This window comes from Melospiza georgiana, chromosome 4 (assembly GCF_028018845.1).
Source record: "Melospiza georgiana isolate bMelGeo1 chromosome 4, bMelGeo1.pri, whole genome shotgun sequence".
Lineage (NCBI taxonomy): Eukaryota > Metazoa > Chordata > Aves > Passeriformes > Passerellidae > Melospiza > Melospiza georgiana.
Window position 1 is genome coordinate 37,727,343 of NC_080433.1, and position 15,127 is coordinate 37,742,469.

At 38.1% G+C, this 15,127-nt stretch overlaps 1 protein-coding gene across 2 annotated transcripts in view; it reads left to right on the forward strand.

Moving 5' to 3' along the window:
- EEA1 (early endosome antigen 1) overlaps positions 1-14,395 on the forward strand; it is a 61,066-nt gene extending 46,671 nt beyond the window's left edge. For both annotated transcript variants that reach the window (XM_058022217.1, XM_058022218.1), the window contains 8 exons: positions 584-766; positions 6,348-6,533; positions 6,954-7,085; positions 8,890-9,075; positions 9,383-9,621; positions 11,079-11,199; positions 11,539-11,637; positions 12,740-14,395. In XM_058022217.1, coding sequence (XP_057878200.1) covers positions 584-766; positions 6,348-6,533; positions 6,954-7,085; positions 8,890-9,075; positions 9,383-9,621; positions 11,079-11,199; positions 11,539-11,637; positions 12,740-12,862 — 1,269 coding nt within the window. In that variant the 3' untranslated portion in view covers positions 12,863-14,395. The remainder of the gene's footprint in view (positions 1-583; positions 767-6,347; positions 6,534-6,953; positions 7,086-8,889; positions 9,076-9,382; positions 9,622-11,078; positions 11,200-11,538; positions 11,638-12,739) is intronic.
- Positions 14,396-15,127: the final 732 nt, after the last annotated feature.

Genomic DNA, 15,127 nt, shown 5'->3' on the forward strand with positions numbered 1-15,127 from the left:
GTGCTTGGGAAGACAAACACCATCACTCCACACTCCCTCCTCCCTTCTTCTGCCAGCTCCATAAGCTGGGCATGATGTCCTATGGTATGGAATTTCCCTTTGGTCAGCGGGATCAGCTGTCCTGGCTGTGCCCTCTCCAAACTCTTGTGCACCTCCAGATTTCTTGCTCATAAGGTGGTGTGAGAAGCAGGAAAGGCCTTGGCTCTGTGTAACTGCTGCTAAGCAGTGGCTAAAACATTCCTGTCACAACAACACTGTTCCCACCACAAATCCAAAACACAGCCCCCATACTAACTACTATGAGGAAAACTCTACCTCAGCCAAAACCAGCACACTTGGAAACATTATTCCTATTTTTATTGTTTAGTCTTAATGTGTTTCACTTTGTCTTTTGTAGTGAATTAAACTTTGTTGTTAAATTAGGTATAAAACATTACTGTAAAATCACAAATATCAAGTTACTGAACTGTTATTCCATAAGAACAAAATTCTCTTCTTGCAGTAGAAATACATTTTATTGAAATGCTTAAGCTAACATTAATGTTTGTAACATTAACTAAAACTTTCTATGCTTATGTTTCAGGCAGAGCTGGAGAATAAACTACAACAACAGTCCATTTTGTCAGCACAGGAGCTTAAAGCAGAAAAAGGCAAGCTGGCAGATTTACAGAAGGCCCATGATAAACATAAAGAAAACATGGAGAAGCTGCAGCTGGATCTTTATGGCAAAGAGTCTGAGCTGCTGGCAACCAGGCAAGACCTTAAGGTACTTGCAGTCATTTTAATGTCATGTGTAAATTAGCAGGTGTTAATATCCATTTTGAAGACCAAGAAACAATGCAAGAACTATATAAGTGAAAAAAAATCTTCTGCTATATATAGTATTTAGTGCTGTTTAATCCCTTCTCCTGAGACAAAAGAAATTCTGAAACTAATTTAAAGGCAAACTTTAAAGATTTGCCAGTTTACCTGAAATACCCTTGCATTTCTGCAGCAGCAAAGCGAAGAGTGATTTGGTTTCATGTTCATTAGGGTGATTTTTTTAATGTTGCTTTTTCTTGTTATATACTTTCAACTAATTGAAAGTATATAACTACTTGTTATGTAGCTTTCAACTAATTTAAATAGCATAGCTAATTAGGGCAAGGTCTGCCAGCCTGTGAGTAACTGCTATCTTCCAGATGATTTAACTAGAATATTCCTGGCTGATGGTAGATGTTAGGAGATGTCAAACTTATAGAAACAGTAGGCTTATGGACCTACCTGGAATACAAGTGCCAAAATTTACTTCTTGAAGTTTTTGGTATTCCTGAAGTTACCTGGTTTTGTATTAGTGTGCAGTGCCTTCAAAGAGGTATTGCTGAGAGTTGAGCCAGTCAGCAAAGGTGTTTTTTGGCCCTTTTTTCTGGCCTTCTGCTTAGTGTCAGTACTAAGGCAATGCTTCAGTTTGTCCCAAAGACATCCTCTGCCCCAGAGGCTGAACGCCAGGTTCATGTTATTTTAAGAAACAGAGAAATACCTCCTTTACATATAGGCCACTGCAGTTTTATTAGACTTACTCCTCTGTAGTGATAAATTACCTGCCATGTTTCCCTGCAGCTTATTGAAGCTTCACATTCAGTGCACCATGGCTGAATTGCTATGTTAAATTGGGGGAAACTTCTGCATGATTAACAAGCAGTGGTGGTTTAAGCATATTCTTTCTTTCAGTTTGTTACTATTGGACATGTACATCTGTGAGTTTATTTCCTGCAATGCATTTAAATCACCTTTTGGTAATGGAGTGGCCTGTAGAAGCAGGCCACAGTAACAGAGTGGGGGGTTTGGTGTAGTTTTCATTAAGGTATATCACTTGTTGCAAAATAGCTGTGAATAAGTATTGTTATTAAAGCAGTTTGATGACCTCTAGTTCTGTCAAATATAAAATAGGACAGTAAGTGTCTCACATGTATTTAGACCGGATGGGGATGGTAGCAAGAGAGAGGGAGAGCTCTATGCTAAAAGGTAAAATAAGGTGATGGCAATGGGGAAAGAAGATTTTTAAGGTGAGCAATCAGGTAACTTGATTTATAATGTAAGTTTCTGTGGAGCCTAGAGAGGCTGAAGAAGATTTGGGTTCCTAAGTACTGAAGTGGTGTACCAATTTGGAGGCTGTTTGCTTGATTTAAAAATTTTGTAAAAAAAAATATATTAATTAGGATTACTGAGGTCTGATTGATGCCACTTTTTTTTTCTTCTTTTTTTTTTTTTTTTTCTGGAAGGGGGAAAAGGTGGGGAACTGAACTTTAATCATGGTTGTGCTACCTCAGTAAAACATTCAACTGAAGAAGCAGTGATAACTTGTCAGGACCCAGGACATCCCTCTGGCTGTCCTGAGCAGCCAAGACCCCTGCCAGGACTCTCAGAGACCCTGGCACAGAGCCCCAGAATGCCTGTGGTTTTGATTATGACCCATGGAGCAAATTATCAACCTTAGATGCAGATCTGCAAGCCATGACAAATTAAGTAGAATGATAGAGAAAAAGTAGGTTTTGGGGTTTTTAGAATGGAGATTAAGGGGGGCAAGATGGAGGGATCTGGGCGTGTCCAGTCTTTCTCCTTCTTCTTGGCCTCCACCTTCTGCTGTGATGTTGGCACCTACAGATTGGTTTACAGTAGAAGCTCACTGTCTAACATAGGTGACAGGTATTGGAAAGTAATTGTAAACATTGTACACGTGGTTTTTAGTATAAAGACATAACACCACCCTGGGGGCAGGCAGAGTGCCTCAGACTGTCCTGCTGAGTGGACCTCAGCAGGGCAGGAGAAAGAATTTTATAGATAAGATACAATAACCTTGAGACCGAGAAATGAAGAGCTCTGACTCCTTCTTCAACTGTCGGGCTGGGAAAAGAGACTTCCTGACTCTTCTCGGGGTCACTCTGACAAGCTAGAGATCCTGACAATAACTTGTCTCAGAAGACCTCAAAAGCAAATGCACATTCAGACAGCCTCAGAGTGAAAATGTTAATCTTGAGAGATGAATATCAAAATGCCACTGAAGAACTTTGTAGTAGAATTTCACAGCCTATTCAAAATCAGTTGTCTGCATGATGTTTTGCCTTGGGCAAGTTACTTATTGAAAGTAGCTTATTTGACCCAGAGCTGTGTGTTTTGTGTGAAGTTTGGAACCAAAGCTGATGGGCAGACCGAGCTTTAGATTGCCCTTAATCTTCTCAGTAGGCAGTGGTAGAAGTTTCTAAAACTTGTGTGTCTTTCAGTGCAGGATTTTTAGCAGAGTCACGACCTCCCTGCAGAGCTGTGGAGTCAGCACTGTCAGGAGCCCAGCATTGTCCAGAAGAGGCATGGCCAGATCATGACCTCCTAGCGATGCTGGGTCTAAATGGAAAACCGAGCCGCGCTGACGTGGTGTGGCACCATGCTGGTGGCGGGGCCGAGGGCGGCGAGAGGCTCTGGGTGCTGGGCACTTAGCACCATCTGCCGGCATGTGTCGGGAAAGGCGCTGCTGGCACCCGCTCCGGCTGCGGGCGGAGTGAGCCCGGCAAGGGGATGAGCGCTCCGGGCAGGCTCGCCCCTGCGCGCCGCGTCCCCAGCACAGCACCGAGCCATGGAGCTGTGGCCAGGTGCAGCCGTGCAGCTCTGAGTCCTGCACAGGACAGGGACAAGTGTTTTCATTAAAAAAAAAAACAACAACAACAAAAAAAAACAAACCAAAAAAACCCAAAACTGGAGTGGGAATGTAGTTATAATTTTATGATACTATTTGCTGCAAATTTACTTTGGATTAAAAATGTCTCTAACTGTAACTTTCACACATGCTTTTGTCTTTGCGACTGGAAAAAGAAATAGATTTGAGTGTTTGTTAAAGCCATAGTTTTTGATAAAAAAGAATATATATAATTGAAAAAGAATACCACTAAATAATTTTTGTATATACACACACATATTTATATAAGTATCAGGGTGTGTATATTCACACTTTTTTTGTGTGTGTGTGCAAAAAAAGGCTTTTTTTATATAGAAGAGTTAATAAAAATGTACAAACTCTTATTTTTGCCTTGATTTTGACTTAGTGCGAGAATATTTTCTGTGAATCTGATCTCCTGAGCTCTGCCAAATATTCTTGAGTTTTGGCATTTGTGCTTTTTGTAGTCAGTCCTGGTTTCTTCTGTGTTTTCAAAAGAATGTTTCTTTGTCTCCAGTGTTGGCATTGCTGTCAGCATGTATTCAGTCAATGTTCTGGAACGAAATTCATACTTGCCAGAGCTTGGTTGTGTAAGTCAGGAGCCTAAGTTGCATACAGTCAGTCTAACTCTTTTCTTAGGGAATGAAGAGAGATCAGGTTAGCATCTAATTTAATGAATAATTTAATGTTGATCCCAGTCCTTGTGGACTGGGATCAGGGAGCACACAGACTCAGATGTTTTTTTGTGCACTTCATGTAGGTAGAATGAATTGAATCCAACCCCCTGCTAGGACCATTTGTGAATCAAACTGTAATTTTAAAATATTTGTATTTATTTAAAGTGTGTACCAGTCAGCTAAGCACTTCTCTTTATTTACACAAATAAGTACTGATTGACCTCTTTTTTTCAGTACCTGTTCCTTGTCTCAGCCTCGGTGTAGACACAATGAGATGATCTGTACAGCGCAGACACTTTGAGGCGTGGGTTGAGAGAGAAGTCACTGTCCACTTCATCAAATTTAATCATCTGGTGTTAGCAAATTTGATGTAATCACATTTTTTCTACTAGAAACAGAATTGAGTGAAAGTTGTGGCTTTGCTATGTTTCTTTCTAAAACTTCAGATACTGTTGAAGATATTATATGATGATGCTAGAATTCCTATCCTCCCTCAGTGTTAGGAAGACAATGGTATTCCACTGTACACAGGGTGAGATAATTTTGCTTTCTGAAATACCAACCCTGATACCTTGAAACTGCAGAAGCATCTCGTATTTTTTGTACAAAAAAATCTGAGTCAACACCTTTCAAAGTATTAAGTAGTAAATTCTAATAGCTCAGAAAACAAGTGAAGTAATTTGCCTGAAAGTTGATTTTAAAGCTGGTGTGAGCTTTTTAAGAGTCATGGGGATTCTTGAAAATGCTGTTGAATCAGCAGTGTTCCATCACTGCTGTTTCAAATTAAATCTGACTCTACAAGCAAAATACTTTAGATATTACAAAGGAGGGTCATGAGGCATCAGAAATGAATTAGCTTTTAAATCAATATGGGAGTGACTAAAGCATATGCATAATTGAATTAAGTGAAAATTCTGCTTATAGTTCCTCTTAAAACCACTAACCTTCAACAAGAGGTTTGATTAATATTTAAGCAAGAACTTCAAAAAGAATTGAGTTTTTTTTGGAAGAATTTAAATCCTTACTGTTGCACTGAAGGCAATAAACTTATTAGTAATAATAAATCTCGGCTCATTTTCTGTATCATAGCATCAAAAGTTTCCATAAAATGCCAATATTTTGGAGAAGTGGAGGATGAGTTTGTTTAGTTGTTTTTTTCCCTGTTGGTTTCAAGTGGAACTAGTCTTTAGCTAAGCTAGAAGGTTTAAAAACTGAAAAAGACCTCCCAAAGTTAGACTTTGTTGTGGGCAAACAGAATGAGCTTGGCTTTGGGTCCAAGTTTTGTATTGTTTCTTGGGATTTTGTGACCTGTTTCAGAGAGATAAATCCAAGTTCTTTTTCTAGGTAATGGTGAGAATTAGAAGCAAATAAAGTATCATCTCTGGATTTTGAATGAAAGTTTAAACTTATTGTTTACAATGCTTATGCAGCAGAAACTGTGAAACATTTTATCCGGATATTAGCATTTTTATCCTATACATTTTACTCCAGAATTTTTAAAAATTTTACAGTTGACCTAGTACTAACTTTATTAAGTCATTGGTGGCAAATAGCATTGAATAATTTTTGAAATCTTCAAAGTATAGCTTCACTGCTTCTTAAGTAACAGCTATCTAGAGTTATAGAACAGTTGATTTGCCTAGATAATAAAATTAATTTATGTGAGCAAATTCAAGTGTATTCTCTTTTTGGCAGTCACTTTTTGTTCTTTACCCTTCTGCATGTTATCACCTTTTGTCTATGCAAGGATGCAGGCTGGAATACGTACAGTAAGTTTTTGTTCCTGTAAATTAAGCTGGCATAGTTTCTTTTTACTTTGGGTAACCTTGTAAACTGGAAGTTTCTGTAATTATGCTCTGTCGACATTTGAAGCTAAATGTGCACACCAGGTAGCAGTTTTTCTACTTGGAAAATGTTTAAGTGGCTGTTTAGTATCTGTAATTTTTATACTGATGCATAACTTGCAGAACTCTCTTTGTGATTAGTCCACAGAAGAAAAACTTGCTCTAGCTCAAGAAGAATTAGTTTCCAGCAGGAATCGAATTGCTAGCAGTAATCAACAAATTCAGGAGCTGAAGAAAGCTCAGTCTGCACTGGAGCAGGATGCATCAAAGAAAGAACAGCAGCTGGGTGAGAAGACCAAAATGCTGCAAGATCTTCAGAATGACAGGGTAAATGCCTCTGCCTTTTGAAATCTCCTCACAGGAGATATCACATCCACCCCATGTAGGCACCCTTTATTATTTTCTGATTTGAGAGCATAACACTGTTGTAGTGCATAGCAATAACAGTTTTACTGAACCTCTGGTGAAAAGAGACAGTTGTACTGAATTCGGTTCAGAATATGCTTTCATTTTTCTAGACAGGTTTGTGTCTAGACAGGTGGGAAAACATTATTAGTTTTAAATCTAAAACTGGAATCATGCTGCTAATTGCATTACAAACTATGGATAGATATGTGGCAGTTGTTTCTCCATAGTTACAAAGTCGCCAAATAGTTTTTGGGCCCTGAATGTTTTTTGTTTGGTTGGGTTTTTTATTTTGTGAGTTTGGAAGAGGTAACTTTTCTTGCACTTCTATTTCTCTTCAAGATTTTGAAAGAAAAAGATTTGGCTAATGAAAAATGTAAAACGGCAGAGCTCCAGGAAATAAGGAACAGACTCGAAAAAGAAAGTGCCAAGCTGGGTGAAGAGCTTAAAGCCTGCAAGCAAGAATTTGAGAAGGTACCTTGCGACAAGCTAAGTCTTCTTCATATATTTGGTTATGTGATGAGAAATATGTGTCTACTCAGTAGATGTTTTCTGAAATGGCTTTGCAAAGACAATTAATGTAAATATTGGCAGTACAGGTATGGGAACCAAAGCGCAGATTTTATTGAGCTCCCTCAGCAATGATGTCTTGGTTGGTGATGATTCTTGAGCCCCAGGGCCTAGTGAGCCAGGTGGGCTGCATAACTTGTCTTAGCTTCAGGATGGGTTGTATGTCCTGGCTTTTCTTCAGTTCCACTGTAAATTCACTCTGCATACCCCTGCTTGACTATTCTGAAATGAAAAGTGGTCCAGAAGAATCACAAGGGTGAAGTTTTCCACATATTCTAGGCACATCTGGGACTTCTCAAGGATGCATGGTAGAGATGAAATTCTCTTACTGTTGTTTCTTAAAATGTATTAAAAAGTTACAGTTGGGGAAGCCTCAAAAAAGGCAAATGTCAGGAGCTTCATAAAAGTCTAACTCTCTTCCAAAATCATAACAATCAGTTGAGCTCTCTAAAGGTTAAAGGTTGAGAGGATTTAATGAAATAATTTTTAGTCTTCAGTGAAACTAACTGTTTCATGCCACACTCTACATATTCTGGTTTTTTAATCCCTATAAAAGCTAAAATTCCTAAAAGGCTGCAGTTTGTGTTTTCCATAAGCAGTTATATTTGCATCTGTTAAGCACACTTAGTTTAAATTATTGCACAAGTATAAATACAGGTACAATTCCCTATACATTAATAAAACTAAAAGAAAATAACATGATTGCTTACAGCCTTCAGATGTTCTTTTGTTCTCCATTGTTTAGAAAATGGTCTGTAATTTTTAGGTATAAGTCTGTACTTTGTTTCTCTTGAGCACTCTGTGCTTGGGGAAAGGTATTCTAATTCTTGTTGTTCCTACAATCTCTATTCTAAAGAATAAAATTTATGAAGATGTAAAAGGTGTGCACAGCAGTATTAGCTTAATAGTAATGTCTTCATTTCCCTACAAGTAATCAGACTTAGTTAGACTTAATTTAAGTCTCCTAAAGACTTAAATTCTGTTTCCCATCTCCTAGCAAGGAATAGATTTATATGTATCTGTAGGGCATCCACTTGTTCTAAGGATATGTTCTTTTCACTGTCCTTGGTTTGGTATTAACTCATATTGTGAATTTTGATTTATGGAAAATGGTCCACCCCTATTAGTCTGTCAGAACCCGTATCTTTGACTGTGTAAATTTAAGGAAAATTATTTCTGTTAATTAATGAACTGTTCTACTTGAGTTCGATTACAGAAGAACAAGTAAAGCAATTATTTACATCATCCCATTTGCTTAAAACAGAGTAATTTTTTTATACACTGAGGACTAATAGAAACTAACTTTCTTCCATCAGCATTCAGTTTTACATTGTCATTATAAAGTTTTTAACCTCATTATTGCAAACAGAGAACAATGTGAAGTAAATTTTAGAGCTGTACCTAAAAAATGACAATGGATGCATCTTTTCAAGGAGTGGTAGAAAACAATTCAACAGATTTCCTCTCTACTTTAGTATAAACATATATTAAAATTATTTTTAGAATTGAATGTTGATCATAATATAAGTTAAAAATCTTTGATCATGAAAATCACTGATACTTTACTCTATAAAATCATCCTTTCTTGTAGTGATAAAACTAAAAATTATCACTGTCCTCTCCTAGGAAAGAATTACAGTAATTTTAATTTAAATTGATTTACACTTTCAGAGTTGCTACTTTAACTTTGAATTCTGTATCCTAACAGGAGGTGACGAATCTCAAGGATGGAAACCAACTATTGATTCAACAGAAATTAGAACTGCAGGGCAAAATAGATAATGTAAATTCAACTCTGGAACAGGAGAAACAAAAACATCAAGCTGTCAAAGATCAGCTGAAAAAGAGAGAAGAGGAGCTGAAGAAAGAATGTGCTGAAATTGAAGCCAAACTGGTTAGTATGTTAGAGAGAATGAGACTGCTGTTTTATGAACGTGCCTTTGGATTTTTCCAGAGACAGAAAGGATGCAATGGGTTGACTTTAATTTCACTTTACGGGAGCTTTTAAATGACAAGATAAAAAAATCTGTGAGGCATTTATTGGTGTAGGAAAATTCAGTGAGGTGACAGCCTTGTCTAGTAGAGCATCTTGATTAAAAGTAGTGATTCTATTACAGTAAGATTCTTTGGCTCAATTAAATGTAGGGAGTAGGGAAAGAATGCTTGGAAGCTTGTTTTTAATTTTACCATTGTTTTTATAGCACACAGAGAAAAAAGACAAAGAAGAAGAAAAACGGAAACATGAGGAAAAAGAGACCAAGCTCACCATGCAGGTGACAGCCCTGAATGAAAACCTGGCTACCATGAAGAAAGAGTGGCAAAGCAGTCAAAGACGAGTGAGTGAGCTGGAGAAGCAGACAGATGATTTACGTGGGGACAATGCTGTCCTGGAAGCAACAGTCCAGAATAATCAGGATGAGAGAAGAGCATTGCTGGAGAGGTAAGCTGTGGTCATGACTAAGGAAGTGTAGTTTGAGAAATTAAATGAACTGAGGGTGAAAACTTGTTTGAGTTGATTTGGGATTCTGTATTCATGCTTTATTTAAATCTGTATTTGCTCTTAGTGCCTGGGCTGTGGGTGGCAGTTTCCAGAGTGCAACTCTCTGTCATCTCTGCCAAAGCACAGCAAGAGGTTTTGGGAACCAGCTGTGCTCTTTGTGATCATTCTGTAGAAAACAGGGCAGGCTTATCAGGATCTTTACTAATTACCAAAGCTACAGCTCTGTGCTTGCTCTCAAAGATTTATGTCCGTCTGTAAGACCCTTCTAAATCCACTGGGCTTCTCTGAGATTTCAGGTGTATAGGCTGTAGCTTCTCATCTGTTGTGTCAACTTTGTGGGGCCTGGCAGAGAGAACTTCTCTTACCTGAGCTAACTGTCCTTCTCCATCACTGTGAGGTTCCCATGCCTTGATTCAGTTTGGATACATGCACAAGTCATCCAGAAGCCTGGAAGAGACCCCTTAAGTAACACAGAATTTGCATAGGAACTCCCAAGTGTGCCCACTACTCTGTGTTAGGAGACTGAGTGTAATTGGATTAGATAGGCTAAAGTTCACAAAGGAGGCATTTTCTTCCTCCTGAAGAGCTGCAGTTTTATTTTCTCCCATCCAGCTGTTGTCTCTACAACATATTTAAGTCTAAGGTAAGCAGGGTGCTTTTCCTTCAGACAGCAGGAGGCCTTGCAAGGCAGCAGGAGCTACTTGAATGCAGTGATTTCCAGGGTAGAAGAAACACCTGTGAGACAGGCAGCTTTCTTTGTCCTTTTTTCCTGACATGTTTGGTGAAGGCAGAGGGGAAAACTTTTTTTTTTTTGTCAGTACTCTCAGTCTTGGTGGTTTGACTTTTGAGCAGTAGACCTTGGAAAAGGATGAGATCAATTCAAGTGAGATCCTCTTTCTTTGGCAATCCCTTGCTGTACTGTGTTGAACTCATCCTGTAGCTGTTTACAGCTTGGCAGAAAAATACCCTTTGAAATTTGGCTTTGAGCAGCTAACTGAGTTTCAGCTGATGGGAGGTGGCCTTGGTAGAAGAAAAAAGGTTTATTTTCTGCCCTGTTGCCTGACCTGATCTGCAGCAGCTGGTTTGGGAGATTGTCCCATTGCACAGGGGTGTTTATCAGGGCTTGCTGTTGAGGGACTGCCTTCAGCACTGTCCCTGCCTTGGGGTGTAACTCCAGGTATTGATAAGCTGCAGATACTTAGGAGCAATGCCAGTATAATCTTTAACTGATTGTTACAACAGAATGTTTTCCTAGTTAAGGCATCCAAGAACTTTTCAGAGTAAGGATTTTTTTGGCTGGATTTTATGCGGGTAAGTTCTCAGACTGACAACTGGCTCAAAGGACAGTGTGCATTGTCTTAAATGCTTTCAGCTGACTGTTTATTATTTTGCCTCAGGTGTATAAAAAGTGAGGGAGAAATTGAAAAGCTTCAGGCCAAACTTGTAGAAATGAAGAAAAAGTTGGACAATACAACGGCTGCAATGCAGGAACTTGGCCGAGAAAACCAGTCATTGCAGGTATAATTTGATTTGAAGCTATAAAACCTGTTGATTCTCTGTTTGGGACCTCAGGAGAATTTCAAATTTGTGTCAGTTTGGTGATGGGTTGCCTTTCTAAAGTGAATTAAGGTGTTATGTTTGTGGTGTGTGAGGGTCTGTCTTTGTGTTATTAAATCTGCTTATAGTTTTGAAGCTTAGAAGGTTTCCTCTCTGAATGGCCATAAGCCCTGAGTATCGTGACATAATTGGTGCTTTTATTTTGCAATAGGTAGTGCATGCTGTGGAAATAGAGGGTATTAGAGAGAATAGACATGCAATTTTTAAAAAAGCCTGATTTTTTTTACATCTTCTGTATAGATCAAACACACACAAGCTCTCAACAGGAAGTGGGCAGAAGACAATGAGGTACAGAATTGTATGGCCTGTGGAAAAGGCTTTTCGGTGACAGTAAGAAGGGTAGGTGTGTTCTACTCTGTGGCTATGGTGTTTTTCTATTTGTATTGTTTCCAAACTCTTGGATTGGATACAGCCTTCAGAAAATGGCCTGAATCGTACTGTGATTCTCAAGACATCTCATAATACAGTTATTGTTTGAAGTGCCTTAACATATTAAAAATAATGGCTGTGGAGCTTGCTTTATTCATGATTCTTTTTCCATTTTAGCAGCATCAGTTTATAAACAGAGTTAAAATGCTTCAATTCCCAAAGCAAGCAGGCAAAATTACTGTTGTAAGCATATGTAAGAAAATATATTTATAACTGATCTGAACTAGATTTATGGATATATGGAGATATAGATATATCTCCATATATCCATATGGATATATAGATTTATGGGTATAAAAAGAATGTAATTTGGTTGAAATTAGATATGTGTGAAAATATGAGGCATCACTATGATCTGGTGCTTTGTGACTATACATTTGTAAACATGGAGCAGAAGAAACAACTGGATGTGTTTTAGGTCTGGAGTCAGACCTTGCTTGAAAAACTGCTGTGGTCAGCTAAGATGTTACCATCAATTGGCAGGGTCTGCCATTCATCCAGAGATGAGCACCCCTCCAACAAGTGGCTTGGCAATGAAGTAGATGAGGGATATTTGTGAGGTTCATTTTTGCAGAGCTTCCTGATATAGTCTTAGGTGACTCCCCCTGGCCTGCACTATTTTGGTGATGTTCTTTGGGTAGTCTTTGAACAGAGACTGCTGGATCCTTTGATTCAAGGATACTTCTCAATGTGAAAGCAGGTAATTACGTATAAGAAGATGGTATTTCATGTGACCAGAACAAGCTCAAGAGAACAAATTCAAGAGGAGATAGAACTATTTTCTATTTTCTGAAACTGAGATATTCTCTTGACTCAGTGAAGCACTTCTGAATGTTTTAATCATATACCCTTTAGAAAGGATTTACTGAAATTACCTTCTCTCTGCTATGTGACTGCCAATTAAAAATTAAGAGTAATTTTTGAAACATGGGAGTTGACTTGACATGATAGTGGTCTCTATTAGTGATCACTGCCACTGATATTCAGCATGTATGTTTCTTCTCTTTTGCAGCATCACTGTAGACAGTGTGGAAATATCTTTTGTGCTGAGTGCTCAGCAAAGAATGCCTTAACTCCTTCTTCCAAGAAGCCTGTCCGAGTCTGCGACACTTGCTTTAATGACTTGCAAGGATAACTGGCTATCGTGAGTGACAAAGAAATGTTACACTAAAATTTACTATTTCTGTTGATGCACTTCATTCAGCACTCAGACTACTATTCAGTTTGGACAATGATTGTAACACTTGGCAAAATCTAGTATATTTTAAAATGTTTATTGATACCAAGCAAAACTATTGTATTTTTTCGTGAGACATGGGCTCAGATCATTCATAGCTTACTGACATTCATCATGGAAAGAGCTTTTATGTCTAGATTAGAAATATCCAGTTATTTGTAAATAAAGTTTAAACAGAGGAGTAACAATGTATTTTTTTATCTTTTATTTTTTTGTTCAAGAGAAACGGCATTTATGTGATATTGGAATTTATTCTTGTTTCCTTCAAAGAAAAAGGAAGATGCAAAAACTTGTGAGGATTTTATGTATCAAATGTTGCTGTAAAAACATAACTAATTGTTGCATTTGATTGTGTATCTGATGGTCTTTACAATCCCCTGTGATATGTTTTTTTTTTCTCTCTCTGGTTCTTGTTTTTCTTTCTGAAGTTTGAACTCCACAATGAGGGTAATTGCTGGACTCAACTTCAACTCAGTTTATTTGCCCACTTGTATTATTAGCACCCAAGTCCTTATCTAATACAGCACTTGGGTGCTGGAACACCTTTACATGTGCTCTATTGCATAGTTGGTGCGTGAGTGCATCTGTCTTTCTGAGAGAGTTATGTGTGAACAAGTGATGAGACAAAGTTTATCTGGCATTGTAGCAATATTATATTATGTATTACAATATTTCATCCCATAGTGATTGATTTCACTTTTACAAATTTGGTTGACACATTTTAATATTCAAGAAACTCTTACATCATGTTTTTTTGCATTAAAAAGCAAACAAACAATGCTGGTAGAAGCCTGTAGCACATCTCTGCCCCTGCCCATACCCTGGAAGCATTGAGAGATCACTGCTGTTCTAAGGGACATCCAGACCTTCCAAGCCAGGCATCCAACTGAGAAAAAGTATTTTTTGAGACAGCTGTAGTTTTTCTGGCCTTTTCTTCTGTCCCTTCCTCAGCTTTTGGTGGAAGAAGTTGAACTCTTGTAACACCTAACAAACATCACTTTTCCATTACTCCATCTGACCCCCATTACCAGGGGCTCTGAAGTGTTATGTTAGTTGGGTGATTTAGTCTGCTTAGAATGGAAAACTGGCTTTGTTATGAGCCAAATAGTTCTAACAAAGAGGCCAATATGTATGACAATAAATATTTATTCATGCTTTCTGTACTGGGAACAGAAGTTTCTTGTACACTTCGTGCAGGCTCCATACTTCTTTTTTGTTGTGATTTTGTTTGCACCTCTTCATTTTTGCTTGCCTGTCTCTAATTTTTCCTCCCTTTGTGTCTGGTATTTCAAAACCCTTAAGATTATATTTTCTAAGCAGGGGTTATGCCTTCCAATATTTAGGAATTTTTTTTTTGTCTTAAATACCCTAATAAATTCTCTACCCCTCAAATGCTTCAGTATCTTACCAATTTTTGCCAGCTGTTCAAAGTTGTTTCCTGAATTCCTCTACTTCTTTTCTGAGGCAAGGAATTGAATTCTGTCACAATGATGGTAGCTTAGTCATCATTAGGAAGATTTGTTTGCTTTTATCTAGTTGCAGCTCTATATGTGAATGAAGAAGTGTCTTTTTTATAAAAAATGTCTTGATTAACTGTCAGGTGAGGAAACTTCATCCTTCTACTCCAGAAGTAGTGATCCCTATGTTTCATATCCTCTTTCAACTTACCCAGCAAGTTCTACATTTGCACTGTCAAGGAGTTTTGTTAAAATTCAGTTCTTATTTCCCAGAAGCCAGCTGAATGATGTGACTTGTTCTTGTCATAGTAAAAGGGTTTGGGTTGCAACTGTGGTTCATGCAAAACACTGACCTGCTTTTCTGGTTTGACTTGAGTTGCTTGCTCAAAAAAGAAAAACAAACTGCTGCAACAATTCCATATGAATAGAGCCTCTGGACTCCCTGTTTCTCCTCATCAGTATAACTGTTAGGCATAAGAATCTTTTGAATAGAAAATATGAACAGAATCTCTGCCTCTGGGAATTTTTTTTCTATTTATTTGTTTACTGAGAGAAACAAAAAAAATATTGCTTTATAGTCTTTCTGGCTTCAGAAATGTGGGAAAAGTAGAGATGTGACGATTGTGCTCCAGCCTAGATGCATTCTGCCCTTTTGTGTAACACACAAGAGCCTTGTGCTGTTCTTTGGGTGAAGGACAGCCACACA